General features: G+C 48.8%; 11 protein-coding genes across 11 annotated transcripts; 6 read left to right on the top strand and 5 right to left on the bottom strand.

Moving 5' to 3' along the window:
• Positions 1–426: 426 nt before the first annotated feature.
• On the top strand, positions 427–1,191 carry FSST1_003167 (S-adenosylmethionine-dependent methyltransferase; the record flags this gene model as incomplete). The annotated part of the gene is made up of 1 exon (XM_083229222.1): positions 427–1,191. One exon carries the CDS (start codon positions 427–429, stop codon positions 1,189–1,191), a length of 765 nt encoding a protein of 254 aa, XP_083086597.1.
• A 272-nt stretch (positions 1,192–1,463) lies between these two features.
• Positions 1,464–2,002, bottom strand: FSST1_003168 (mRNA splicing protein SMD1; the record flags this gene model as incomplete). Its single annotated transcript, XM_083229223.1, has 3 exons — positions 1,464–1,777; positions 1,846–1,895; positions 1,989–2,002. The coding sequence occupies 3 exons, from the start codon at positions 2,000–2,002 to the stop codon at positions 1,464–1,466; spliced, it is 378 nt and encodes a 125-aa protein (XP_083086598.1).
• Positions 2,003–3,077: 1,075 nt separating this feature from the next.
• Positions 3,078–5,702, top strand: FSST1_003169 (Cullin; the record flags this gene model as incomplete). The annotated part of the gene is made up of 3 exons (XM_083229225.1): positions 3,078–3,143; positions 3,221–5,469; positions 5,525–5,702. The coding sequence occupies 3 exons, from the start codon at positions 3,078–3,080 to the stop codon at positions 5,700–5,702; spliced, it is 2,493 nt and encodes an 830-aa protein (XP_083086599.1).
• Positions 5,703–6,533: 831 nt separating this feature from the next.
• FSST1_003170 (Sm-like protein LSM2) lies at positions 6,534–7,038 on the top strand (the record flags this gene model as incomplete). Its single annotated transcript, XM_083229226.1, has 4 exons — positions 6,534–6,547; positions 6,612–6,759; positions 6,829–6,931; positions 7,007–7,038. 4 exons carry the CDS (start codon positions 6,534–6,536, stop codon positions 7,036–7,038), a joined length of 297 nt encoding a protein of 98 aa, XP_083086600.1.
• Positions 7,039–7,331: 293 nt separating this feature from the next.
• Positions 7,332–9,866, bottom strand: FSST1_003171 (DNA repair metallo-beta-lactamase-domain-containing protein; the record flags this gene model as incomplete). The annotated part of the gene is made up of 1 exon (XM_083229227.1): positions 7,332–9,866. One exon carries the CDS (start codon positions 9,864–9,866, stop codon positions 7,332–7,334), a length of 2,535 nt encoding a protein of 844 aa, XP_083086601.1.
• A 692-nt stretch (positions 9,867–10,558) lies between these two features.
• FSST1_003172 (uncharacterized protein) lies at positions 10,559–11,062 on the top strand (the record flags this gene model as incomplete). Its single annotated transcript, XM_083229228.1, has 1 exon — positions 10,559–11,062. The coding sequence occupies one exon, from the start codon at positions 10,559–10,561 to the stop codon at positions 11,060–11,062; it is 504 nt and encodes a 167-aa protein (XP_083086602.1).
• Positions 11,063–11,713: 651 nt separating this feature from the next.
• On the top strand, positions 11,714–14,224 carry FSST1_003173 (kinase-like domain-containing protein; the record flags this gene model as incomplete). The annotated part of the gene is made up of 1 exon (XM_083229229.1): positions 11,714–14,224. One exon carries the CDS (start codon positions 11,714–11,716, stop codon positions 14,222–14,224), a length of 2,511 nt encoding a protein of 836 aa, XP_083086603.1.
• Positions 14,225–14,417: 193 nt separating this feature from the next.
• FSST1_003174 (telomere length regulation protein-domain-containing protein) lies at positions 14,418–17,483 on the bottom strand (the record flags this gene model as incomplete). Its single annotated transcript, XM_083229230.1, has 3 exons — positions 14,418–16,105; positions 16,156–16,584; positions 16,634–17,483. The coding sequence occupies 3 exons, from the start codon at positions 17,481–17,483 to the stop codon at positions 14,418–14,420; spliced, it is 2,967 nt and encodes a 988-aa protein (XP_083086604.1).
• A 325-nt stretch (positions 17,484–17,808) lies between these two features.
• Positions 17,809–19,355, top strand: FSST1_003175 (NEDD8-activating protein UBA3; the record flags this gene model as incomplete). The annotated part of the gene is made up of 5 exons (XM_083229231.1): positions 17,809–17,858; positions 17,936–18,034; positions 18,089–18,094; positions 18,151–18,230; positions 18,283–19,355. The coding sequence occupies 5 exons, from the start codon at positions 17,809–17,811 to the stop codon at positions 19,353–19,355; spliced, it is 1,308 nt and encodes a 435-aa protein (XP_083086605.1).
• A 300-nt stretch (positions 19,356–19,655) lies between these two features.
• Positions 19,656–20,862, bottom strand: FSST1_003176 (DNA-directed RNA polymerase core subunit RPC40; the record flags this gene model as incomplete). The annotated part of the gene is made up of 2 exons (XM_083229232.1): positions 19,656–20,735; positions 20,797–20,862. The coding sequence occupies 2 exons, from the start codon at positions 20,860–20,862 to the stop codon at positions 19,656–19,658; spliced, it is 1,146 nt and encodes a 381-aa protein (XP_083086606.1).
• Positions 20,863–22,554: 1,692 nt separating this feature from the next.
• FSST1_003177 (uncharacterized protein) lies at positions 22,555–27,159 on the bottom strand (the record flags this gene model as incomplete). Its single annotated transcript, XM_083229233.1, has 3 exons — positions 22,555–26,240; positions 26,297–26,951; positions 27,058–27,159. 3 exons carry the CDS (start codon positions 27,157–27,159, stop codon positions 22,555–22,557), a joined length of 4,443 nt encoding a protein of 1,480 aa, XP_083086607.1.
• Between the last annotated feature and the right edge of the window lie 531 nt (positions 27,160–27,690).

Genomic DNA, 27,690 nt, shown 5'->3' on the forward strand with positions numbered 1-27,690 from the left:
GCTATGGGATGTGGAATCAAATGGGGAGTTGGACCAGGGAGAGACGATTGGGGTTGTGAAATCAAGTGTGTGATTCAATAAGGGGCTGGCAATGAATGGGTTTTCTGAGCGGAATCGACAAGGCGGTTGCTAAGTGGTTTCTTCAAGGCCGACATACGAGAACAGCATCGATTATGGACAGCAGGTCTCTCTATTGAATGCTATCCCATGTTGACCACCTATTATCTCTGCTGATTCATTACAAGTTCAAACGCCTTAAATATTGATTCATATTTGGGTCCTGTTGCCATCCATTCTTTAGCCTCATATGCTTCACTCGATGTATCACGTGCCATGTCCACATAGAGCCATCACAAGTTTTCCAGCCGTAAATCCATGAAGTCTCACCACAACCACATCATCCTCACCCATTGCAAGTCACAAATCATGCTTCCCACACCAGATACTTCTCACGTCCCATATGAGCGGGTCTATGAACCAGCTGAAGACTCGTATCTCCTTTTAGACACACTCTCATCGGCTTCTGAGACTGAGTATCTACAAAATGCTTTCCCGAGTGCTGCACCTCTAGTGGTGGAGGTCGGCACAGGCTCAGGGGTTGTTCTCGCCTTTGTGCACGCGCATGCACAGAAATTCTTTGGTACACGTCAGGTCCTCACAGCTGGCATCGACATGAATGCGTTTGCATGCCGTGCGACTGTTGGGACAGTAGCAAAGGCAGAGTCTGACAACCCCGACTCTCATGCCTCGTACCTGGGCTCGTGTATGGGAGATCTCACAACTTCGTGGCGTGAGGGCACAATTGATGTCCTCATCTTCAACCCTCCATATGTGCCGACACCTGAGATGCCGGCCAGGCCAGAAGCGTTTGTTGCAGACGACCTTGAAGTTACTACAAAGACCTCTTTTGATGACGACTCATACCTCCTGGCTTTGTCGTACGCAGGCGGCGTGGATGGCATGGAGACAACAGACAGGCTGATTGAGGCACTGCCGCGAACTCTATCCCGTCGTGGCTGTGCCTACCTCCTTCTCTGTGCACAAAACAAGCCTGACCAAGTCAAGAGTCGGATCCAGGGATTCGGACCTGAATGGCGGGCTCAAACTGTTGGTACAAGCGGCAAGCAGGCCGGATGGGAGAAGTTGCAGATCGTGCGGATATGGCGAGACTATGTGAGCGCTGCGGAATAAAAAGAAGATGTATAAAAAAAGGGATGCTGCCATGACTCTGAGGCTTGTAAGAGCATGCATGTATTCAGATATCTTTCCATACCTACCAAAAGGCGATACCCACCCCAAGAGGATTCAGATTCATACAGTTTTTATGGCTAAACAACCCGAACGCCAAGTTCCATTTAAAATGTGATATCTTCGCGATATCGTAGCCACTCCACGAATGATGCGCCTTTACGCTTCCATCCTCCTTCTCTCCTGACCTCCTATCTCTTTCAGTATAGTTACATCTAAGGTCGCCCTCCGCGGCCGCGACCACCGCCGCCACGTCCACGTCCCCTGGGGCCGCCTCTGCCTCGTCCTCCTCGGGCACCGCGGTCCGCTGCCTCCTTGCGGGCCTTGTTCTTGGGCTTGGGCGCGTCGTCGATGAGTAGTGTGTCGAGAGGTAGTGAATCGGGAAGGATAAAGTATCGAATTGTAGAACCTCGGATGTTCATGGTCTCGAGGGAAATGGGCTCCTGACCCTTGATGGTCATCTTGACGTTGCGAAGAGCCGTGTTCATTTGGGGGGAGACGGAGGAGATTGTGCCGTGGATGATGGTGCCTGAGAACAAGTTAGCGTGCTGCTGCATTCTCCCAAGCTTAAGGGAAAAGGATATGAGCTTTCCGTACCATTTTTCAACTCAATTGTCACCGTCTCGTTGGCGCATTTCATGAGGAATCTAGGAGAATCAAGTCAGTCCAAAAGCTCCAAGTTGGAAAAAGAAGCTCAGCACGAATGAGGTCGAGCGCAAAGCGTGGGGAATTGTTCGTACCGGACGAGCTTCATGTTGGCGACTGAAGAGGAATTATGCGCTTTGGATTACTTATGGAAGTTGGTGGTGGTTGTGAAGTAGGAGTTTAATGGGCGCGTCGTCGTGAAATCGATTCGGCGTGAGGCTGAGAGGCTGGCTACCACGACCGCCTGAACTGTCGGTCGGAAAAATCGAGGTTAGGAGCTTCTGCAACGGCACGTGATCTTCAAGTTAGTAAGGATGTCAACCTCGACCTAACGTTTAGAGATGGATCTCAAGATATCGAGACTGAATATAATGAGAACAAACTTAGTTGCAATATAATTAAACTTAGAGCTTGAGATATCAAGACGTAAGCTTGGATAGGTCCCTATTCTTTACTATGATATTCCTTATACTGTTCTACATCTTTGGCTCTTGAAGGTGATTAAAAAGTTGGTCTCAGAGCTTTGGGTACAGAAATGAATAACCTAAAAGTCTGGTCTAAGACGCATTAACTGACCTACTAATTTCGTCTCTCGTGCTGTCTAGCGGCCAACTTTTCTGATACCCTTGGGTGCTTACGACTGTAGGTTGGCTGGGTCGAGCCTCCACAATTGTTTTGATCGTGACCCATTGCGGCAAAGATTACTTATCGATAACGAGATCCGCGGTTCATTCACCAAAGTATGCCGGGGGGAGCAAACAACCATAAATTGCAGCCTCGCCAACTTGACTATGTCATCATTCATTGCTCGCCTCTCGCATTCAGCCTGGGGATTCCTTCAACCCCCTTGTTCTTGACCGGATCCTCAGGGTTGGAATCCTTAGTTCTCTCTCGTGAACCTTCTCTTTCATTTGTCCTTCTGCCATTCACTGCGCACCCCGCCTTGCAAGCTACAACCTGCTTTACCCCACCATCTCTCGCCTTGAGATCGATCGGAAGTTCACTAGACATCTTCCTTCTTTTTCGACGATTCTATTTTGTATGCTTTATGTAACCTAAAGGTTATAAGAAACTCAGACAGTAAGCCAGTTTATGGTATTTATACTGCCTTGAGCTCGCTTGGAGAACATCACTATCATCGTCCACCGGGGTGACATCCATCATCAGGTTGTACTCAAGCAAACATGATTACGGGTCGTGGAGGAGCCGGCGCTCGAGGTCGGATCAGACCCCCTCGTCGCATTGTGCGCGTGAGTATGCCCCAAAGCGAACAAGAGTTTCCGCTCCCGTAGACCCAGGATCGCAAGACTAATAAATGTGCATCTAGTCCACCGACGCTGGCGAAGGTTCCGATTTTGAGGTATGCTGGACAATGCTCAGGGAAGCGCTTACGGACATACACAAGAAAAATTGCAGCAAGCTATCCTTCGAAGAACTGTACCGGGCGGCCTACAAAATCGTCCTTAAGAAGAAAGGCGAGGTCCTCTATGAAAAGGTCAAAGCCTTTGAGCAGGATTGGTTTTCCGAGAATGTTATTCCTGAAATCAAAGCACTGGTCAGCAAGAGCCTGATCAACATCGGAGGCACATCGGTCCACGAGAGGCGACAGACCGGAGAAAGATTCCTCAAAGGGCTGCGCGACAAGTGGGAAGACCACAACATGTCTATGAACATGACGGCGGACATACTTATGTACCTCGACCGTGGCTATACCCAGCTCGAAGCGCAACGAGTCCCTATTTTCGCCACCACCATCGCGCTTTTCCGAGATAATATCCTTCGATCATCCCTAGAAACCAACCACAAGGTCATCGATATCCTAATATCCGTTGTCCTCGATCAGATCAACATGGAGCGCGAAGGAGATATCATAGATCGAAATCTTATTCGAAGCTGCACCCGAATGCTCAGCAGTCTTTACGAAACCGAAGACGAGAAGGAAAGCGACAAGCTATACACCACAGTCTTTGAGCCCTGTTTTCTTGACAATAGTAAAACCTATTATGCCACCGAATGCGAGAAGCTACTACGCGAATCGGACGCCGGGGCCTGGCTTCGACACACCCAGATGAGACTGAATGAGGAGATCGATCGATGCGGAACTACAATCGAGCTGGAGACACTGCCAAAAGTCACATCAACTATTGATCAAGAGCTGATCATTAAGCATCTGGGTGAATTTCTGGCACTCGAAGGGAGTGGATTGAAGTGGATGATCGATAACGACAAGGTTGATGAGCTTTCTATCCTCTACAGGCTAATCTCCAGAGTCGATTCCACAAAGACATCTTTGCGGGATATTCTGCAGCGCCGTGTGGTTGAGCTTGGCTTGGACATCGAAAAGGTCCTGAAGAACACAGACTTCTCGACTGGCCAAGCCGATGGAGAAGAGGGTGAAGGCGGCAAGGGAAAGACCTTAAACCCAGCTGCACAGCAGACTGCTGCTGCAATCAAATGGGTCGATGATGTTCTTCGTTTGAAGGACAAGTTTGATAATCTCTGGACCCGTTGCTTCTCAGACGACCTCATCATCCAAAGCGCCCTCACCAAGAGCTTTTCCGACTTCATCAACATGTTCAACCGGAGCTCTGAATACGTCTCCCTGTTTATTGACGATAACCTCAAAAGAGGTATCAAGGGCAAGACAGAAGCGGAGGTGGATGTTGTTCTTGAAAAAGCCATTGTCTTGATCCGGTACCTGCAAGACAGAGATTTGTTCCAGACATACTACCAGAGACATCTGGCTAGACGACTACTTCACGGCAAGTCCGAAAGTCACGACGTTGAGAAGCAAATCATCTCTCGAATGAAGCAGGAGCTTGGACAACAGTTCACTAGCAAATTCGAAGGCATGTTCAGAGATCTGGTCACGTCTACGGAGCTCACCACCGGCTACCGTGACCACATTCGCAATGTTGGAGACGGTAGTAAGACTATCGACCTCAACATCAACGTTCTTACCACAAACTACTGGCCGCCTGAGGTCATGGGGCGCACCGCACAAATTGGCGAGGGCTCTCGTGTTACTTGCACGTACCCACCTGATTTGCAACGGCTACAGGCGAGCTTTGAGCAGTTCTATCTAAATGATCGTAATGGGCGCAAGCTTACCTGGATTGGTACGACTGGCAGCTCTGATATCAAATGCACTTTCCCGGCCATCGCTGGGAAGTCTGGCCCTCTATCACGAGAGCGGAGATATGAGATTAACGTGCCGACATTTGCTATGGTTGTTATGCTTCTCTTCAATGACCTGGAAGATGATCAGTCCTTGACATTTGAGGAGATACAGGCCAAGACGAACATCTCGAGTCAGGATCTCATGCGGACGTTAACGGCCATTGCGGTAGCACCCAAGTCTCGTGTCCTGCTCAAGGATCCAGCCAACAAATCAGTGAAACCAGGCGACAAGTTTACTTTCAACGCATCTTTCCAGAGCAAGACTATCCGAATCAAAGCGCCCATCATCAATGCGGTGTCAAAGGTTGAAGACACGTCTGAGAGAAAGACTACTGAGGAAAAGAACAACCAGACGAGAGCTCACATTGTTGACGCAGCAATTGTGAGAATAATGAAGTATGCATTTCCCATACCGGCTCTGCAGTTCAGTTTCAGATACTAACATTCCTAGATCTCGAAAGGAGCTCTCACATTCTCAGCTTACCAGCGAAGTTCTTACCCAGCTGTCGGGTCGCTTCAAGCCTGAAGTCTCGCTCATCAAGAAGCGCATCGAAGATCTCATCGCCAGAGAATACCTCGAGCGCCCTGATGAAGATGGCGCACCGTCTTTGTACCGTTATGTTGCATAAAACATACAGATCATCATCAAGTAATCGCATGAATCATGAAATAAAGGAATCGGCATTTCCCGGGCTTGCATGGCGTTGAGATTGCAGAACATTGTCATTTATCTGCAAAACACGGAGACACTGCAGTAGTGTTTGGAAAGGTACTCGGGAAAGGGACTTAGGGAAGGGAGTAGAATTATATATTTGCTATTACAAGTCTCCACATTTGGTGTTATGCCAGGAGAAGAATTCGAGCACTGAAGACTATTCTGAACCTTGATAGCTGCTGTGCCTTAGTAGCTAGTTTCTACTATTGCTCGTGACATGACGTTTTTCGTATTTTAGTGAGAGAATCAGTAATATTCACCGAACTGGGAATCATGTCTCAAGGTGTTGGTAGAACTGGCCTGTAAACACAGAGGAATTTAGTTAGTAGGTCGGTCGGTTTATACTGCTTAGAACAGACAGGTTGTTTATTTTTGTTACCTAAAACTTGGAGACCAAGTTCCCTGCCCCGGTACCTAGGTATCCATCAATATAGTTTTCATGTTTGTTAAGAAGAATCACATTACAAAGAGAAAAACGACATCAATAAGTCAACAAGTGTTGGAGGTTGGACGAGGTCAAGCTATGATGGATCACGTGACCATACTCAGCTGGCGCCTTTAGCTGTAGCCGCTATCATGATGGAGATCTTGCACCACCAACCATCTAAACAGCCTCTCTCGACGACTACACCCATTAATTATCAGAAACTCTGATATTCTGATTCTTAATTATCTAAAAGAGTCCTCAAACTATATCTATTTTCTCTAGGACAAGAGCTGCGATCGTGAAAGAGTCACCGACACAATGCTCTTCTTCAGGTACATCTACTTACCCAACGCACTCGCCCCCATGTTCTCAAAGCTGACGCTCTTTGTCGCATAGCTTTTTCAAGACCCTCATTGACCACGAGGTCACTGTTGAGCTCAAGAACGATATTCAGCTCAAGGGTATTCTCAAGAGTGTGGATCAGTACCTCAACATCAAGCTTGATGATATTCAGGTTGTGGAGGAACTCAAGTACCCTCATCTCGTACGTATAATCCCAGTTTTTATTTATTCTTGGTCATTTGGAGGGTAAAATTATTGACTTGTATTGCAGAGCTCCGTCAAGAATGTCTTTATTAGAGGCTCAGTCGTGAGATATGTTCACCTCCCTGGTGCGTCAGTCGACACGCAGCTACTCGAGGATGCTACCCGAAGAGGTAAGTTTCTCTTTTACTTCATCTCTATCTAATATTTCATGCAAAGTTTGTGAACTGACATGTCGTGTTTTACAGAAGCGGCTGCTCAGCAGGCCAAGGCGAAATGAGCGGTTCAAGTGGATGGATGAGAGGGAGAGTGAATCATGTGGGATAGACTTTTAGAGGTCGACTGCATCAGAAATGAGATGGCAAAAACAGGGAAGGACTCATGAGGCGTTGGCTCCTGATATGGATAATGAAATGCTGTTCTTTCCTCTTTTCAAGTGAATGGTTCAATGCTCAAATGAGATTGACTGATCCACGTTGAGCACCCATCTCGACTTTATCCAAGACCATAAAAGTTGTATAAATTCTCGCTAGAATACAGAATATGCTATTCACCATTTCAATAGAATCATCGTTACCAAAACGCCCCGCCAGCCATACCAGGTTTACCATCCCATAGTTCTTTCTCGGCCACTGGGTCGTTTTCTTCGCCTTCTATGAGCGGTACCACCAACCCTGCTCGCCTCCTCTCTGCCAGCCAACGATCTATCCATCCCTTCATCCGCTTTCTTGACTGTTCACTACCCACGTTGACGGTCGGGATAACCTTTTCAATCCGCAAACTCATGAGAAACATGGCCAGCTCTCGAAAACTGCTGTGTTCCGAGTATGGAACTCCAAAACACATGGCTTCCTTGGTGCTGCCTCTCTGTGGAACAAAGTTCTTGTATCCAAATCTCGTGCGCCAGTTGTTGTCATGGAGGATTTGATGGGTGTGAATGCTTCCAGGGGGAGTGTTGGCACCAAAGGATTTGCCTGCAGGCCTGAAGTTCCAACCGCTGGGGCGAAGTCCGACTATACGACTGAAATACGGTTTGTAGCTGTTGAGATATTCTTGGAGCGTTTCAGCACGAATCTCCATCAACATCTGCATGTGCACTTGCGCTTCGAGAGGGTCGGATGTCAAAAGCTCAGAAAGTTCTGGGTCGCCAAGTTGTTTGCAGATTTTGATCTTGCCAGGTGTTGCGAAGATTTTAGATTTGAGGGCTTTGGCGATAGAGATGCAAATGCGCTCTTTACCAATTGAGTAGGTGCCGCAAATTACAAGTAACCGTTGGGGATGCTTTTTCTTGGTGTCGACCTTGTCTTTCTCATCAGACTTTGCGTTTGGGAAGAACTTGCTAACTGCTGGAGTGCCCTGCCCACTGGCCTTTTCCCAAATGTCGTCTTTACAGTTGGGATCAGGAGACATTGATCCACACAGGTCAGCACAAGCTTTGATGACATCGTTCTGAGGTGGAAAGGAGTATTTCGGATTGAGGTACGTCGTATCCAAATAGCAGATATCAATCTTTTGTTGTTTGACCTTTCCAGAAATGGAGTCGATGATGTCTGGTTTGAGAAGAGGATGTTTAACATGCGCAGGACAAGCTCGAAAATCTCCACAATGTAATATGCGCTGAACACGATTATTGACCCCTTGCTTCGTTGTCTTCTCAAAGAGAAAGAGAGAGCTTCCCGGGCAGTGGTTGGCTGGTATCATGGTGACAGTTGCACCCTCAGTCCCTGGAATGTCGTAGGACTTGTCAAACTCCAGCTCAACAACCCACTTTGCTGCCGTGCGAAGTTGATTCCTGACAAGACTACCAGTGACCTTGCTGCAATATATAGGCCCATGACACCACCTTGCTGTTAATCCGATATAGTGATCACTATGGAAATGGCTTAAGAAGTATGCGTTACAACCTTGTACGGCGCCATAGCGAAACGCATCGACGCAAATGGAGAAACCAGGCATGATTTTGTAGAACGGGCACGTCCTCTCGTAAGCTTGCTTTCCTCGTGAAGCATGCTCCGCAGCAGCAGCCTCCTGCCATGCCGAATCTTCAGCATTGTTGGACATGAGCTTCGAAAATGCTGTTTTTGGAGTCGAATCGGAACCTTTCATCTCCAAGGGGTTGGCTTGGCCAGGTCTGGGAACGGCAGACCGTGCAAATCTTGTGCTAAGTTCTGTTGATTCGACATCGTGTATTGGAGTGGGCTTTGTGGGTGATGGTTTCTCTGGTGTTGTTTTATCCTTTGGTAATGGAATTGGATGCCCGTCGAGGCAAGAATTGACATGCCGTGTCGCTTCATCTACCGAGATCCCTGCCAAACTACCATTGCAAATCGGGCAGCTCTCCGCCATGGAATCATCGTCAAGGGGGTCTTCAGCCAAGTCTTCGATCGATATTCCTGCTTCTTCCGCCTCTAATCGTGCTTGCTCTTTCATCAAACGCATTACTCGCATCTCCTCTCCTTCCAAGTCGTTCAAATCGGGAAATTCTTCGTCTGGTATGTCTCCTAAATTGTCAAAATGCTGGTATGTCGAGTCTTCCTGTTTCAAAGCTGGAGTCCTAGTATCTGTCTCTTTCTTTTCATGGTCCTTAGTTAATCCGTCCGTCCGGACCTCTTCATGCGGGGAAAGTTCCGTACATTGGCCTGGTTTTTCAGACTTGTTGTTCATGGCCTTGGCCTCATCCTCAGATTCGTCTTCGCTGTCAGAGTCCACAAAGGGAGTCTTGATCTTGGGTTTCGTCGGTTTCCGCTGTGGTTCTTGGTCGTTTTTTGTGGGTGATGGGCTGTCTTTGGCTACTAGCACCTCTTCAACTTTCACAGAGACTTCCGCCTTGATTGTTTGCTCAGGCTCTTGGCTCAGTTTACGCCTCTTGTTCGGTGAATCGGCTTCATTATGTTGGGTCGAATTGTCAGCGTCATCGGCAGAGTAAAGATCTTCGGTCTCGGCGATAGCTGGTGCTTCTCCCAGAAAAAGAGAGGTTTCATGCTTCTCGGTTTTTTTGAAGAAGCTCAGAATACTCTGATTGGCTTTGGCAGGCTTCTTGGGCAATTGTGAAGCCGAAGGACCCTTTTTTGGTGTATGCGATCGATTAGGTCTCTTTGGTGCAACCATGGTGAAAGTTGAGGAATTGTACAGAATTCAGTATCGGGTAATTAAAAGTTGAAATTGTTACAAGAAATATACAAGTAAATGCTGGCCTTTGGTTCTTGCCAAATGGAGAGACAGAGCTGGTTTGGTCGTGAGCTGGTGTAATTGATCCCTGGAAAATTAAGTAGCAAGGGGTCTAAACGAAGTGGGATGAGCTGGAGTAGTTAACGCGAAAACGCGAGAGGTGGCAAAGACAAATCCATCGCGCTGTCATGTGACTATAGCCCAATTTAACTTCTAATCACGTGTGAGTCTGCTTCGTTGATCAAACAGCTCTAGCTCTCCACTTCTATGATACCTACCTAGGTACGTAGACAACAAGGCTCGTGAGACTCTCTCTTTGGCCTACGTCCAAGACCTTGGTAGATCTCTCTATCTCCCAATGTCTTGAAATACTCGAATACTCCGTACTTGTTTCTTCTTCAACATAAAAAAGATATGTAACGAGTATGTCTTTATGGTTGACTGTAACATGATACCTCAATGAAACAAGACTTGTTCCATGTCATTCATAAGCGACAATTAATCTTCAAGCCATTCGGAACTAATAACTACTGCACAGCTAGCCCCCTTTTCGACATCGGTATTATCTAGTCGATGTCCCACGAAATACGGCTTTTTGCGAGACTTGTATCGTCTTATTCCTTTAAACCACCATGTTTCGGTCAACTGCCCAGATACAGCACATATCACCCGTTCCTTCAGGAACAGCAGTCTCTAAAGCTGTCGGGATGCTTCACGACCATGCATTTTTCATACAATGCGATCCCTATATGACCAAATACGAGGCCCTGCCGACGCCGGAGCCTGTCCCTTCGATCCCTAATACGCTTGAGCACAAGCCTGTTGGGCAACCAAAATGTTATTCTGTGACAGACAGAGTTCACACACTGCCAGCAGGACTTTGGGATTCTGATGTGGTCAGCACATACGAGTTCATTGACTTGGAGAAAGGCGTCTTTGTAAGAACACGAGGCCCGATGGGCTTGGTTTTGGAGACTATATGGGAGATTGAAGAGACTGTTGATGGGGGATCAAAGATTGTCGAAAACGTTACTATTTCATGCTCTAGGCTCATGCTGGGTATGATAAAAAGCTCGTGCGAGGCCGGCTGGAAGGGAGTCCATGGCAAGATGCTCGAGAGGTTGGAGGGTTCTTGATAAGATACGGCCGGAAGTCCTGGAGTTGTTGGTGCCGGTTTATAGTAAACCTGCAAAAACATGAGCTCCAATGCTTTCGCCTGTTTACTAAACCGGGGCCAACGACTCCCCCAGGATAGCAGATTCCTACCTCGACCTCTAATGCGCAAGATATGTGCCATGTAATTTAGATGCCATTATGATGTAGACTTCTGCTTTCCATCATTCTTGATTTAACCGGTGCCTATTCGTGGACCGTCTATAAGACAACTTCTTCAACTCCCCTTTGGGACTGTTTAAGTGTCAGCCACTAAAGTACACCGCCACAACTCCATCATCTCCACTCATTGGCTCTCCACGTTGACGGGGAAAGTGTCAAGGGGCCTCTCCTTTCGCAACAGTTCAGTCTCAAGCTATTTGTGGTTTCAACATCACAAAAGGTTCCTTGTCTTGAACTTATCGCATCGCGTCTCTTTTTTGTTTTGCTTCAAGGGTCGCGACCTGCTTGTTCCTCCAAGGTTTCCTTTCCCTTGACTTGCACAGCGTGAAATTATCATGAAGTAATCAACAAACGCATCAGTTCTTTCTCTACTCTATCAGTCGGCTACCTAGCTAGCTTAGTTGCTTGCATCCCTCCCTTGCTGAACATCTTCAGCCCAAATATTCACCAAAATGTCGTCGCTTCAACCTAGAGGGCCCGACTCTGCAGTCGGCAAGCAAAAGGCAATTGAAGATGCAAAGAAAATGCAAAAGCTCGTCGCTGAGCAGTGTTTAAAAATCGGAAAGGATCCTCCCCAGTACCGCCTTTCAGAACTCATCGGCAAGGGCAGTTTCGGTCGTGTATACAAGGCCACCTCTCTAACATCAAACCAACTTGTTGCTGTCAAGATTATCGACATTGAAGAGAGTGATACTGTCAACCCTAAGCTTGCCGATACCTACAGCGATTTACTCAAAGAGATTAATGCCTTGCAACTTCTTAGTGACAGCGGCGCTAAGAATATTAACCATGTCATCGACGCTCTTCCTGTCGGTCAATCCATGTGGATGATCACAGAATATTGCGCTGGAGGCAGTGTCGCTACTCTCATGAAACCAACTTCACCAGGCGGTCTTCAGGAGAAATGGATTATTCCCATCTTGCGCGAGGTGGCAGAGGCCATCTACTGGGTCCACAGTCAAGGCATCATTCACAGAGATATCAAGTGTGCCAATATCTTGGTTACCGAAGAGGGAAACGTACAGCTTTGCGATTTTGGAGTCGCTGGTGTCATCGAAACAAAATTCGACAAGCGTTCAACCGTCATTGGTACGCCTCATTGGATGGCACCCGAACTCTTCGACAATAGCACTTCCTACGGTACAGAGGTTGATATTTGGGCTTTTGGTGCCATGGTATTCGAGATTGCATCAGGCCTGCCGCCAAGTGTGGCTGCTGGTATGATGGATTTCAACAGGCTGGGCTCTTACCTTAAACAGCACCTCCCTCGCCTCGAGGGAGACCGGTATTCTCAGGGCTTGAAAGATATTGTGGCGTACTGCTTGGTAGATGACCCCAAACAACGTCCTCCAATTGAACAAATTCAACGACATCGGTATATACACAACACCCAAGACGCGTATCCTTCCTCAGACCTGGCACACTTAGTTAGAGGTTACAAGTTGTGGGAGGCACAAGGAGGTGTTCGCAAATCTCTCTTCTCTGCAGGAGGAGCACAAGGGCCTTCCGACCTGGGTCTTCAGCTCTTAGACAATGACGAGTGGAACTTCAGCACAACTGCTGCATTCGATCAGCAAGTTCTTCAAACCGGCGACGCTCAAGCTGTATTTGATGTTTATGGTTCCAATGTTGACTTCAGGAACGACGGTTTCGACGATGCTTCGCGCACTCAAAAGCCGAAAGGGCGTCGACGTCCACCACCTCATCTGCCTTCTGTCAAGGCGCCCTTGGAAAAGCTTTTTGACCCAAATACGATATCAAATTATGAGGACAACTCTCGAGCATATTATGGTCGCCCATTCCCACCACCTGCTTCTGACTTTCAACCTTCTCAACCTCCAGCATCAGATCTGCCTTTGCGGAACGATTCATCCCAGTCTCCAGGCGTGAGAGAATCCCTTATAGACCTCGATATGTCCCTTGACGGTAATAATCTCTCCGAGTTCGTCGACTTGAATACTATTCGGGCAGGCGACCCGAGAGCATCAACTGACTACGACTTTGGCGACATATCTTACGACAAGCCACCACTCAGCGACCCAGCAGATATGGGCAACAACCGTCGAACACGAGATTGGAAGTTTCCATCGATGGCCGCCCCGCCTGCTTCCGCAAATCCTGAGATGTTCAGATTTCCTTTCAACGATGATGAAGGACCAAGCACCAGTCGTCTTATTCACCCACCCACAGAGCCGCTTCAGCCTTCAGCCCAGTTCGACGACCTCGCAGTGCCTTCACCTGGAAACAACAGAGTATCAACGGGCAGTCTCATTGATTTGGACATGAGTCTGGCGGACCCCATCCCTATGGGTGACTATACCAGACCATCAACCTCACACTCCGATGTGGGATCTTTGGCCGGCTCAGAAATAGGAGGAGCGGATCCTTTCCAACTGGAAAAGCACGCTTCTCTCTATGTCATGCCCAACAATATAAGAGAACCATCCATCTACGTATCCGACGACTCTGAATTTGCGACTGCTGTCGCGGACCTCTCGCTCAACGACCCTCAGATGAACTACCAGCAGACTCAGGTCCCACTATACCAGCAACCACCGGCTCAATCGCAATCTCCTCCGACCAATGGAGTCTCACTGACTGAAAGGCCATATTCTCTTAGCGAGTTTGCGGACACAGATCCCGAGTCGTTCGCTCCTAATACACTGGCCGCTCCAGAACTTGCGCTGCAGCCTCCACCACTTCAACCTCTACCAGATCTACCATCAGCACGGGATGACTATCCACGCTCTTTCCAACAGCAATCTTTTCTACCACCTGCGCCTACGGCACCTGCTCCGATGGTTTTGGAAGGACAGGGCACTTCAGAAGATGTCAAAGAAGAGCTTCGACGTTTGGCTATGAGTTTGAGTGACCATCTCAGTCATGCAAATGCGTGTTTGTCGGGTCTACCGCTTCGAAGAGCGAGTACTACCAGGATAGAACCGGTAGAACCTCCATTGTAGATACGATTTGGCATACATATTTGGACTTGTGGGCTATGAGATTGTGATATCAAATTTTTTTATAGATTGCAGTGGAGGAGACATTGATTTGGGTATGGGAACTATTGGTATGTAAATGATGTATGATCATAATGGTTAATTACGAAAAGAAAGATTGTAAAATCAGATCTCATTTCAACTTTTGATGTTGTATCTACTGAAATCCGATCATGTCTCCCATAAGTAAAGCTTGATACTTTTCAATAGCTTCTCCAATCCTGATGAGTACACCCGCCGCTAGCATCTTGACATCGTTTTCTTCTCCGCCGTCCTCTCCCCTTGTTCTCTCAAACACCATTGAAACCCACTGTCTTGTCTCCATCACTTCTCTTCCCTGGCTCTCGCAGAGTCGTCTCAGGTCGCCGCCGTTTACTTCAAGGAGTGAAGCCATAGCAACCAACCAGCCCCTTGTGGCGCCGAGATCACCCAATACGTGCACACGAACGCCGAGTAGCAAATCCCACAGTTCAGATGTAAGCTGTGGTAGAGAAAGTGTTGAGGGTCCTGCGGCATGGACGATGATACCTAGTGTTTGTAGATAAAGAGCCAGAAGTGCGTGGTTGAGGATGATCGGTTTTGCAGAGCGAAGAGCAACTTGGAAGTGGGCGGCAAGTGGTGAGAAGAAAGATGTAGCAAGGAGAGCGGCTGTTGTATTGGGGATAGCACGGACACGAGGTTTAGACTTGGTCTTGGACTTGTAGCGTGCGGTGAAGGTCTGAAGCTTTAGTACATCAGGCCCTGTGTTTGCATCGGCAGCTTCTGCAGCCAGTGGAGCGAGGAAGGCTGATGTAAGTGACTGAGAAATACTGTCGAGGGCATTCGCAGGAAGTGCTTTCAGTTGAGAAGAGGGGAGTGCCTTGCTGTCATCGTTGGATGGGCCAAGATATAGCTGTTCCATCTTTTCAGGGAGTCGCTTTGATGGAAAGGCAGCAGCAGACTCGTACTGTGAAGTCTCGAAGCCAGCCAGTTCCCGAGCTGATAGGCCCAGTGTAATCAGAACTGACGTTCGCTGATAAAGAGAGTAATCGCCTTCGAAGAAAGTGCGTGCAAACCAAGGAGCCATTGTTTTGGGTTGGGAAATCACCAGCGCTACCATGCCTTGCACTCGCAAGTCTTGAAAATTGTCAATTTCAAACTTGTCTTGAATGCCCACCAAAAGCCCGGCCAATTCATCGGCATGAAAACTGACTTCGGTACCATGATTGGCCTTGCGTCGTATGAGGACTGGGGCGGTTTGGAGAGCAAGTAACTGCTTGTCATAGGTTTCGGAGTCTCTGAAGTATGAAATGAGGTCTCTGATGTAGACAGGAGGTTTGGGTTTATTGCGTTGAACCAGAGTTGCGTCGTCGTCAGAATCTTCAGGGTCTGAGTCTTTGGCATAAGGAGCAAGATCCTCATCCTCCTCTGAAGAATCGACTTCTTCGATGATAGCCTTTGGCTTGGCCTCTGAGATGAGGGGTTTCTTTTGCTTAGCTTTCTTCTGGACAGATTTGCTAGATATCGCAGGTTTCTGTTTTTTGGGTGTTGGCTCCATCGGAAGATTTGATAGGATAGGGTCGATTGACCCAGCCGGATCAAAGATCTTTGTAAGTCCTTTCAACTGCTGTGCTTCCTCTGTATCCGTCTCCTCCATCTTGAAGTCCAGCCTTTTCTTGTTATCATCGATGAGAGAAGAGAGTGATTCACCCACGACGAGACCAAGGAACTGTGCTCTTGCTTGAGTCGCACCGATACGATTAGAAATTGTGGTCATATATGTGCCAACCCGCATAAGTAAGGTCAGCTTCATAGGGGATATTCTGTGCATATAGCCAGATGCTAAGAGCAGGATCTGGGTATGCACTACGAGAGCGTCAGCAGGCTCACATTGAAAATATCTGGGTAGCCCTCACCATCCTGCTGCAGCATTGCTGAATGTCTAATATATAACTCATCTCCAAACTGCGCGAGGCTCTTTTCCAGTACAGTTGTGATGGCTTCTCGGTCTTGAGAGATCGCGGCTATTACAGCACGGCGGATACCAACTCCATCCCCAAGACCTGCACCTGAGGAGGATGCACACCAATCTATGAGTATGTCTCTTCTGAATGGGTCGTTCAACGCTAGCTCCTTCAATAGTCCAGCTACTGCAGAAACGGTGTCGTCCGGGGAATTATCATCTAGAGTCAGGTGGTTCAAATATTTGCGCGAGAGGTGGTGCAGTAAAAGATGAATGACCTTTTTAGAAGACCGTGGTTGACTAAGGGCAACTCTTGTGAACGTCTGCACTGAGCTTCCTTTGGAAAGAAGAAGCCCGTCAATGACGGTCTTGATAAGGGTATCTACAAGACATCAGTAAGCATGTTGATACTAAAGATGTTTGGGAATTACCTGAGTGATGCAGTGACAACGACCTCTGGAACAGTTCGGAAGCAAAAGTCATGGCACCTTCTTCAGGAGACGACCTGACCCATGAGACAATACTATTTCCCATCCATTTGCTGTACTGCAGTCCATCAGCAATCCACTTGGTCTCATCCCTCTCTCGATCACGGCCTATTATTTCCAAAGCTTCGGCGGAAGTTGATACGATTTGACCATTTGTGAGGATTGATGACAGCTTCTGAGACTGAACCCGTTGGAGAGCCGGGTTTGGGATGCCTTTTGTTGACGCACTCCAGATCGCAGATATAGCTCCATGGCCGTCAAGAACGGCAGACAGCACACTCAAGAGAACGTTGCCATTTAGAGATAGATCGGTTTTCTTTTCTTCTTTCCCACCCATCCGCGACTCCTGGATTAGAGTTCTAATCTGTGTGATAACAGCATTGAGGCCGGTTAGACTTTGGATGCAGGCAACAAATAGCTCAGCATCTCGTGGGAGTGTCGTTGCAGCCTGGACAACACCATCGAAACTTCCTTCTAGTAATAAAGTCCAATAATTTGGTGCAATTTCGGAGACGAGCAAATGTATAATCAATGCGCTCTTGGGACTAGGCGTTGAGAGAGAAAAGTTATCGGATGAAGGTTTGGTGCTGATCAGAAACTGTAAAACTGAAATGAGACTGTCGTAGTCAGGTTGATTCTTTAGAACATCTACAGCATCATCGGCTGTTGAAATTGTAGTGGTTTTTCTTGGTTCTGGCTGGGGAGAGGGTGTCTTTACTTCTGTAAAGAGTGGTTCTGTCTCTTTTCGTGGCTTGAGATAGGTGGTGCTCACGGGCGTGAGAAGATCGTCCATGTTGATTGTTGACAATGAGTGTAAGGCAGTGAAGTTTCTTTAAGAACGTTCATTAAAAAGAGGGCATTTCTGGAGTTTGTTGTGTTGTAGGTCAAAGTTAGAGTAACTTCTACACTCTAAAGATGGATAGTTTGGTCAAGGTACGTTGACCCCACCTTCACCGAGACTCACCGAGACAGCAGTTCAGGTACTTTAGGCAATGACGATCCTCCCCCCACGCACGGATCCTTTGAAAGAGCTCACCTCTCTCTCTCTCTTTCTCCCTTATTATTCTTCAGACCTAAGCCATTCTTAAATCTCCAACACTTTTTGTAATTAACAAAACATGAATTGCGACGTTCAAACACCAGCTGGTGATCACCAGAAAACGCGATGGTAACTCCCCTCTCTTCCGTTGAAGCTCAAACTGAAGCTGTAGCTCTGGAAACCATCAATACTGACCTTATCAAAAGGAAATATCTCGACCAGATCCGTAACAATGCCGGTCCTTATACAGATCCTGATGCCATTGCGCCTGAATCACTCGATCGATTCGTAACAATGAAACTTCTGTAAGTATTTCCATGCTAAAATTGTCGATCGAATACCAAACTAACATCACATAGTGTCATGTCAGTCATGTTCCTTCCACGATACCATGAGCGCTCTATTAACTTTCATTGTACAGTGGCGCAGGTGGCCTAGGATGCGAAATCCTCAAGAACCTTGCTATGTCGGGATTCAAGAATATTCATGTGATAGATATGGGTTCGTCCACGTTCATCTCTCCACTCATAGACGCTAACTCATCATACCATAGATACAATCGACATCTCCAATCTTAACCGACAATTCCTTTTCAGGAAGGATGACGTTGGTAAATACAAAGCCGAAGTCGCGGCCGAATTCGTTCAAAAGAGAGTAAAGGGCGTCACCATCACGGCGCACAACAATCGCATCCAGGACTTCGATGAGGAGTTCTATAAGCAGTTTCAACTTGTCATCTGTGGTCTCGACAGCATTGGAGCCCGCCGCTGGATCAATGCTATGCTTGTTGCTATCGCCGAAGAAGGCGAGGATGCTGATGCCTTGAAGCCCTTGATTGATGGCGGCACCGAAGGCTTCAAAGGTCAAGCACGAGTTATCCTGCCCAGCATGACCTCGTGTATTGAGTGCCAACTTGATATGCACGCCCCCCGTGCCGCTGTTCCTCTATGTACAATTGCCTCGATCCCTCGACAGCCCGAGCATTGTGTTGAGTGGGCCCATGTTATTGCTTGGGAGAAAGAGAAGCCATTCCCAAAGCTAGATAAGGATGACCCAGAACACGTCACTTGGCTGTTCCAAAAGGCCCTTACTCGTGCCCAGGAATTCAGCATCTCTGGCGTCACTTACTCCTTGACACAAGGAACTATCAAAAACATCATTCCAGCCATCGCTTCTACCAATGCCATTATTGCCGCCGCATGCTGCAACGAAGCTTTCAAGATAGCAACGAGCTCAGCACCGTGCCTTGGGTTCGAAACAAATTACATGATGTATTCGGGTAACGACAGCATCTACACATACACCTTTAAGCACGAGAAAAAGGACGATTGCCCTGTATGTGGACGCCAAGCTCGCCCCCTTGAGGTAGATCCCAAGGCAACACTACAAGAGTTAATTGAGTCGTTCGCCGTTCGACCTGAAGCTCAGCTTAAGAAACCCTCGATCCGCGCCGAAGGTAAGACCTTGTACATGCAGTCTCCCGTAAATTTGGAAGAACAGACGCGGCCAAACTTGAGCAAGACACTCAGCGAGCTTGGGCTCGAAGACGGACAGCAGGTTGTCGTCACCGATCCTGCATTCCCTCTTGAATTCAACTTTTATTTCAAATTCAAGACAGCTTCTTGATCCTACCCTATCCTTGGGCCCAAATCGGCACACGGCGTTCAGGCTTTTGGGCATCTTTCGGCGTTGGACATGTCAACCGGGGGTCTACAATGGAAAACAGATAAATAACAAAGACTAGAGTAGCAAGAATTGGCATGGAGTAAAGAAGGACGGACGGGTGACGCGTATTATGATGTGGTCATGGTATCATTCCTTTTTTTTATCTAACCGTAGAGACCGCAAAACAAACTTCAAATTTCAACCAAATTACGATAAGAGCGCCAAACAAGTCCCAGTCCCCGTTTTGATCAATGTAGCAGATTACCGCGCCATGTTGATAACTTGCTGCTCGAGCTTCTTACACTTGAGCTTAAGATGCTTAACTGACTCGAGGAAAAGCTCATCGCTGTCCCATTGCCCCGTGCTCTCGATGGAGAAGATAAAGTGATCTCGTCTTCGGCCAAGCTTTACCTTTCCTTGGAACTCTTCGTGACGGAGAGCCTCTCGGCTGACCGTATCCTTCATAGCGTTGACAACCACAGCCTTGGTCTCGCCCTTATGGCCCTCGTAACCGCTGCCAGTCTTTGCGGCATCATCAGCTGTAACCTTCTCAAGTCCAATAACACCTTTGGGGAAACACTTGGCAAACTTCTCAGCGTCGGCTGCGAGGATAGGCTGAGTGATCGTAATGGTTGGTAGAAGACGGTAAGAGGCTGTCGCGACGGGGGAGAACTTGGCGTGATCGGATCCAATGCCCTTGTGCATGTGCATGGCGAGGTTGATGGTCTGTCGGGGTCGTAGCTTGGCAATCAAGATATCAGGGTTCGTAGGCGCAATGGCGTTCTCGCCGCTAAAGTACTCGGCCTGTCTGCCAGTAGGCACAAAGACAATGTCGCGCGCATAAACGTGGGCATTGTGGTACGCCTTGAGAGGGTCGTTCTCGGCAGGCGAAGCGTCCTCGTTGACAGTGCATGTCACATTAAGCTCGAGGCGGACAGTGTTCCAGTCGAAGCAGCCGGCATAAGGATCCTCACCAGCCTCTGGCTTCTTATGCCACTTGAGAAAGTTATTCAGACCCTCGCGACCACCCTTGAAGGGAATAAGACCAAGTCGGTGGGCGAGAACCTCGTCCTGGATAACGGAGGTGTTGTTCTCAATGTAGACGTTCTCGATAGCGAGGGTAGGAATCTCGGAGAGGAGGATACGGCGGAAAGCGTTTGCGAGCGAGGCATCGATTCCGACGAGTGAGAAGGATGAGAGGAACTGGTCGTTCTGGTGGAAGTTCACCGAGAAGGCATCGCGGAAGCGATCAAGAGTGTATTCAACATCCTCACCGGGGTGGTGTCCGGGGTAATCGGTGGAGGAAATGTTTGTGACAGTTTCCTTATTAATACCAACAGTCTGGGCGCGCAAAAAGTTAGATTTCGGTATGCGATCACGGACGAACCAATTGGTAGTTTACCTGACGGCGCGCAAGATCATCTGCGGTGGGAGCGTTCCTCCACGCAGCTTGTTGTGTGGGAGCCATTGCGGTAGTGCTGCTTTGTGATATGAAGAGAGAAAATTAAGTAGGTAGGTTAGGCGGTGGTGGATGTTAGTGATGATTAGCGAAGCAAACAATAATTTTTTGAAGCCCCTCCGAGGTGAAGTTCGGTGAGTTCGAGGTGAAGAAGGTGGGGCTGTGGTGGGGCCCGGTCGAAAAAAAGATGCAGTTGCGAGCGCGACACTTTCAAGCTTCCTTTGTCAAGGTAAGAGACGGCGCAGACGGGATGACTCCACTTGTCTCCGAGACGGCCGACCGTTCCCGACCCACGTTTCGGGTCCAGCGCATGTGCTCCACCCCCGTGTAAGCTGTGAGTACGTACCAAGAATGACTATGGTCTGATGCCATTATTCATTATTGTCAGTCGAGGTGGCTTTTATGCAACGGTGACAAGAACGTTTTGATATCGGTGGTGACAATTCTTGGTGACAAAGCCTTGAACCATGGCCTGACGGCGAGCGACTTCGGCTTGCTTGCGCATGACCAATTACCTGGATAAACCCTTGAAGATTCATTTATACGTGAACCGTCCATCTTGAATCTTGATCAAGATGCCGAGATTCATCCCCTGCTGCTCCGTACTCGGCAGGTTGTTACTGAGCGTGGTACACCACCGGGCCGGCCTCTCGAGATCAGCACACCCAATCACTCGTCGTCCATCGCCAGAGTTTAGACTTGCCAATAATGGATGCTGTCATTGTAAGTGCGACGCAGTTCGTCCTCCTCTCTTCAGGGATCACGCGCACACTTCTCCCCCACTAAGATATACCATCGCACCCATATTGGGACGACCATACGACGTCAGTATGCCGTTGAGTCGAACTTAGAGGCCTTGCTTGACCCCTGCCCTCTTTTCAATTTGATACTGCTCGCACATGCCAAAAAAGGTTTCTGTATACTGTTCTCCAGGCGTAACCGGTCCGGCCTTGACAGTGTGTAATGTAATGTGCGTATCTGATGTGGTTTCGTGAAAAGACGACTATATAATACTTGACAACCCCTCCTCATCTGCTCAGATCATATTCACCAATTCCATCATCAACAAATTGATTGACTCAAAAACAACATTGACAACCTTATCAATAATCCAATCACCCTCCAAGTCCAAGATGCTTTCTTTCGTAAAGTAATTCGGTCCAGTTCTCAACTCACACCTCTGAGCTAACACTCGGCCTTCTAGCTACACTCCTCGAACTCATCCCGAGCACAAAAACAAAGAACATTGCCGGGTACACTCTGATCCATCCAACATCCCGCGCGATGTCTCCCGGAAAACACCCGTCGTTGAACCCAAGTCCTCCGTTCCACGATCTACTGGTCCTCCTGCTCCCACGACTCAAGCTTAAGCGATGAGCATAGGCATTGGTCCTACGAGGCAGATGTCTTGGAATAGTTCAACGGAAGGATACCTGTGGAGTACAAGGCGTTTTTATTAGCTGGTTTGCTGCAACGGTATCGATAATGGGATGCAATTGGCATGTGGTTGTCTGTTCAACAGGCGCACTTGGTGTAATAAGGGTATAGTAGGGAAAATGAACCATGGGCAAAAATACATCAGCTACTTGGGTAGCTTATTTGGCTTTGATACACTATTTAATTTCTAAACTACAAATGCTTGTTTGCTTCATAACCTAATGATACTCAAAACTGAGTCCGTGCCATTCTCGTCATTCTTGATTATTCGATATCCTCCATAGTCCAAACACTAACACCTTGTTTTTCAACGCTGGCCTTCAACTTGCCCAGAACAGCCTTTCGGCGGGCTCGCTGTTGCATCAAACTACCCTTCTCCTCTTGGCTGTATCCACTGAGCTTCTTGCGTGGGGTAGTAGCTCGTGCGGATGCGCCCAGAGACATACTGGCTGCAAAGCTGTGACGGAGATTGCGGACAGGGGTTCCTTCAGGAGAGAACATGACGCTTCGCCTTGCCTGAGGGGTGACCATTGGGGATCCTTCTCGGCTGGCGGGGTTAAGAGTAACCTTGCGCATCTGGTTCTCGAGAACATCGATATCTCCGCTGCGCTTTTCTACCATGGCCGTCATTTTGCCAATCGTGCGGAGCACCGCATCAACCGTGGGAACGTTGGCTTTGCCCTTGCCAGAAGCACCGGAGACAGCTGCCATTTTGGTCTTCAGCAGTGTCAAGGCTTCTTCGGCTTCAGCCAAGAGCTTCGAAAACTTGGCGAACTCCCGTCTCAGCTCGTTCTGTTGTGTTGCTTGCTCTGCAGTAAGGGGCATAGACTTGGTTACTTCTGCCTGCTCTGGGTCGGACCTGATCATCAGGATCTGCTTAAGATCTTCCTGCTTAGCTCGAAGGCGATGCATATCTCTGGTGAGTTCGTGACAGGCATCGAGTTTATCGTCCAAATCACGAACACGTCCATCCTGGAGATCATTATGCAGCTCGTTGTCCAAAACTTCTCCCAGCTCATCGATCTCACAAAGGACCCAATCTTCAGGGACATCGAGATCGTCCTTGCCGCGTCCACCTTCCTTTCGGTTATCGATGTGGCCCTTAATAAATGACTTGACAGTTCGAGCATTCAAGCCAAGGGTGTCAATCATAGAATTGATATCCCGGTAAACAGCTTCAACTTGACTTGGGATGCTCTCCTTAGCAGGCGGGGCAACGTTTGAGTGGGCAATAAACTCATCCAGGGCCAAGCTTCCTTCAACTGCGGATGCCAACAGCTTATGGACCTCATCGTCTTCCTCATCAACCAATGGTTGAGTCTCAGCTGCCTCCTGTTTCGCCTTCAACTTCCGGTGCTGTGCCACGAACGGATCTTCGGGTGCACGAGCGTCTTTGCTGGTGATTGAGGCTCCCATTCGAGACTGTCTCGATCCAAGAAGATTCGAGGCGATTCCGGGGGCACTAACCGACCTCATGCTATCTGATCTCTGAACCCTGTCTGGCACTGCGCTTCGTAGTGGGCTTGGAGAACGAGGGCTAATAGCGCTGGGGCGCGGGAAAAAGGGGGCATTGCGAATTTCACCGAAAAAGGTTCGTGATCCTTCCTGGTTTGTGCTAGAAGAGCCAAGAGCATTACTTGGACGGCCAAAAGAGCTTTCAGGAGTATAACCAGGCGAAACAGCAGGGCTCAGGTCCTTCGCCACGTCTACACCACTACCCTCTGAGCCGTTGTCGTCTTCCTCCTCTCCCTCTTCCTCGCCGACGCCCTCTTCTCCTTCCTCCTCTTCCTCTCCCTCTTCTTCTTCCTCGTCCTCTTCGTCCTCCTCGTCGTCACTATCAGCAGAGGGAGGTCCGGTGACAGCAGGAAAGAGGCTGGATGGTACCTTGGGGGCACCTTCTGGCTTGTCGAAAACAGACCTTTGCTTTAATGGGTTAACCGGATCGGGTGGTAGGGGAGCATCAGCGGCCACAGTAGGTTTAGAAACATGGACAAAGTCCGGCGGCAATGGAGCATCAGCAGCTTCGGTCGACTTGGTTGTTGACTGAGCCGTTTTAGAGGTAAAGTCTGGTGGCAAAGGAGCAGCTTCGGGCTTAGCTGGAGCAGCAGGTGATGCAAATGGGTTATACTTCGGGGTGGGATCCGGAGGTAACGGCGCATCTTCTCCTTCCTTGGTCTTGGAAGACTCGGCCTTGGGTGGCTCGGACTTCTGACCGAATAAACTTGTGTAGCTACTCGGTTTCGGTGGGGTGTTGAAGATGCTAGCCCTAGGTGTGTTTTGTGACGATCCAAATAAACCTGCACCAGCCTTAGGTGTATCAGAAGTTGAACTAAACAAGCCGCCGCTTGGTTTAGGGGTACTTGAGCCTGATCCAAACAGGCCACCGCTGGGCTTCGGTGCCTCTGGCTTGTTTCCAAAAAGGCTACCTCCAGAGCCAAAACTGGATGGCTGTCCAAAAGCCGATGCTTGCGGGGCGGGAGATGGAGCAATACCGAACTTGGACGGCGCAGGAGTAGTAGTAGGGGTGGTAGACTCGGGGCTCTGTTGCGAACCGAATACTGTATCCTTAGATTTTGGTTGAGGAGTTTCCTCAATCGCTGCAGCGGTATCCATGTCGTCGTCTCTTGGTGCAGGTGTTTCGACAGCAGGCTTGTTGTTGGGGTCGGTAAGTGCAGATCCAAAATTGCTGCCGAACAAAGAACCACTTGGCTTGGCGTTGTCGTCCTTGGCAGAACCATCTGGCTTGAAAGAGCTTTGAAGTTTAAAAGGTGTAGAGCCGAATGGACTACCAGAAGAGGGTTTGGCGGGGAAGGCAGTCTCTGCATTGGAAGTCGATCCGAAAGGGCTTGATGCTGGTTTACTTCCACTACCAAAGACGTTGGTATTTCCATCATTACTTACAGATGCAAAGCCACCCTTGCTGGCAAACCCTGCGAATCCTCCTGAAGTAGGAGCGCCCGACTGCCCATCAGCTGCTGCCTTTCCAAAAGGACTCGAATTGCTGTTGTTCGCAAAGCTTGAGAATCCCGTCTGGCCGAAAGCAGGAGTCGCGGCCGACGCACTGCCTGTTGCTGAAGCCCAAGGAGAGCTCTTTGAACCTAGCTGAGATGATTGTCCAAAGCCGATTGCGCTAGGCTTGCCGAACGCTGGGGCCGCAGAGGGAGCAGCGTTGCCGAAACCACTTGACCCGAACACAGCACCTCCTGTACTAGGAGCGGCAGAGGTGGCACTACCCCAGGGAGACGACTTTTGTCCAAGCTGAGCAGCCGAGCCGAAGGCAGATGCCCCAGAGCTTCCAAAAGGTGAAGCTGCTGATGTGGGCTGAGAGGCCGGCGCTGATGGTGCAGGAGTCGTGCCCTCAGCCACAGCCAAGTAAGGATACGAAGTGCCTTGTCTAATCGAATCATTGTAAACTACCCACCAAGCGCAGAGCACACCATCGTGTGTAAGTGCCCAACATCCTGGAAGTGGACCTGGCGACTCTTCTAGCTCAACATCTGAAGGAATAGGCTTGTAAACCTTGTCCTTGCCGGAGAGATCAAGTGCAACACCAACTGGGACCGCGTCATCCATGGATTCAGTCATTGGCAATGTCGGTCGCTTGGTGTCGTCCAAAAATTCTGTCAGGGTAAATACCCCTGTGATGGATTCGGCAGGCTGGTCTGTAGCCAGAGGAGTCTGGGACCGAGTCACAATACCCATTTCCGAAACGGCAGTCGAAGCGATGATGAGCATATCCTGAAGAGCAGGGGCGAAGTCACGAAGACGTAGAATTGAGTGGTGTGGCGCCTTGTCTGAGCCAAACGGCTCGACGGGGTCGGTCAACTGCTGGAAGGTAAAAGACGGCGCTTTGCGCGTGATGATGTGGTAAATAGATTTGGGTGGTGATTGGTTATTCGAAGTATGGATAGACAGGAAGAGGTGGTTCTCCAGCCAAGTGAGAGACGACACTGCGATGTTGTTAGCCTGCTTCAAAGACCATCTTGTCTGCCTCCAATTTACTTACCATGAAAGTCGTCCATATTGGGGGGCCTAGGAATCTCGCCTTTACCCTCTCCTTCCGGCGTCATTTGGAATATGGTTCCATCACCGAGACCAGCGCATAGCTGCTTGCCCTTGGTGCTCCAGCTAACGCAGCTAACCTGGTTCTTCAGAGGGTTGCTGATCTGTCGGTCCTTGAGATTCGCCATATGCAAATTGCCATTGTTCGTAACAATAGCACATAATTCTGACTTCTCAGGTGTAGGGTTCGGTATCATGGCGCGCAACGTCTCACCGTTTGTTGACAGCTCAAAGGCGGAATTTGTTGATCCAGAGAGTAGGCTCTGGACCTCGTAGACAGCCAATCCACCTCCAGATTCCGCCGAAAGAATCAAATAGTTCTCATCTGCGGTAAACGACAATTGCGAAACTCGCATCGGCATCGGAATCTTGAGCTGCGGCTCGAAATTGCGGACATCGGTGTCGCCATCTTGTGGTGCTTCGAAGGCTTTTCTGACTGACTCGGTCGTGGCGATGACGACTTGGTCGGGTCCAGCAGCAGCGACAAGACCTTTGCGCGAAGCGATACTGAGCAGCGACGCGGTAGAAGATGGAAGAGATTCCCACGGGGATGTAAGGCGAACCTTTGCGTCGCCAGCGATAGAAAGAAAGCCTAGATCCTAATACGGGTTATGAATGATTAGCATCACGTCGTCCTCGGGAGTCAACAAAACAAGACAAGATAACAAGATCAACAACAAAAATCAAAAGTAATGCGCCACTCACATCTGTTTGAATTGTCTGCAGAGGGGACCCAGTGATGAGTCCTCCTGCTCCTGCGTTACTCTCAAGCATGGCGTTTTCTGAATTGCCAAAGCCAAAAGCCATGACTGTTGCAGAGTAGCCGACCTTGAAGAGAGGTCCTGAAGTTCATAAATTTGCCCGGGCTCTGCGTAGGAGTGGGTTGGGTGACCGGGGAGCTCTGCGCGCAGGCAGGCCTAGGTAGCGGTAGGCTAGGGGACGTGCTTGTGACGGATTATGATTGGTTGTTTGTTGTGCCTAAAGCCTACCTACTAGGAGGTAGTAATCGGTGACAACTGTGTAGTACTTGGAAATCAGGCGGTGATTGAATCTGGAAACGTGATTTATGAGTGGGTTCAGGCTGAGTCTGATAAAGTGAATAATCATGGATTGAAGTGCCAATATTTCAGTTTGTCGTAAAATCCAAGTCGCTCTCATAGCATCTGCGTCACGTGCTTGTAATAAGTAATTGCTCCTGCCTGTGGTAACTTTTGCGTCTGTCGTGCCTACAGAGTTTCAACCAATCAGAGCGTGCCTCTCAGCTCTGTTACAGGTGCTCTACTGAAGCTCAACTGCTGGAGGCAGCTTTTAGCCTCGTCATCAGCTCTTGCCTTGTTA

The sequence above is a fragment of the Fusarium sambucinum genome, chromosome I, assembly GCF_050947815.1.
Source record: "Fusarium sambucinum isolate potato_lamoka chromosome I, whole genome shotgun sequence".
Classification (NCBI taxonomy): domain Eukaryota; kingdom Fungi; phylum Ascomycota; class Sordariomycetes; order Hypocreales; family Nectriaceae; genus Fusarium; species Fusarium sambucinum.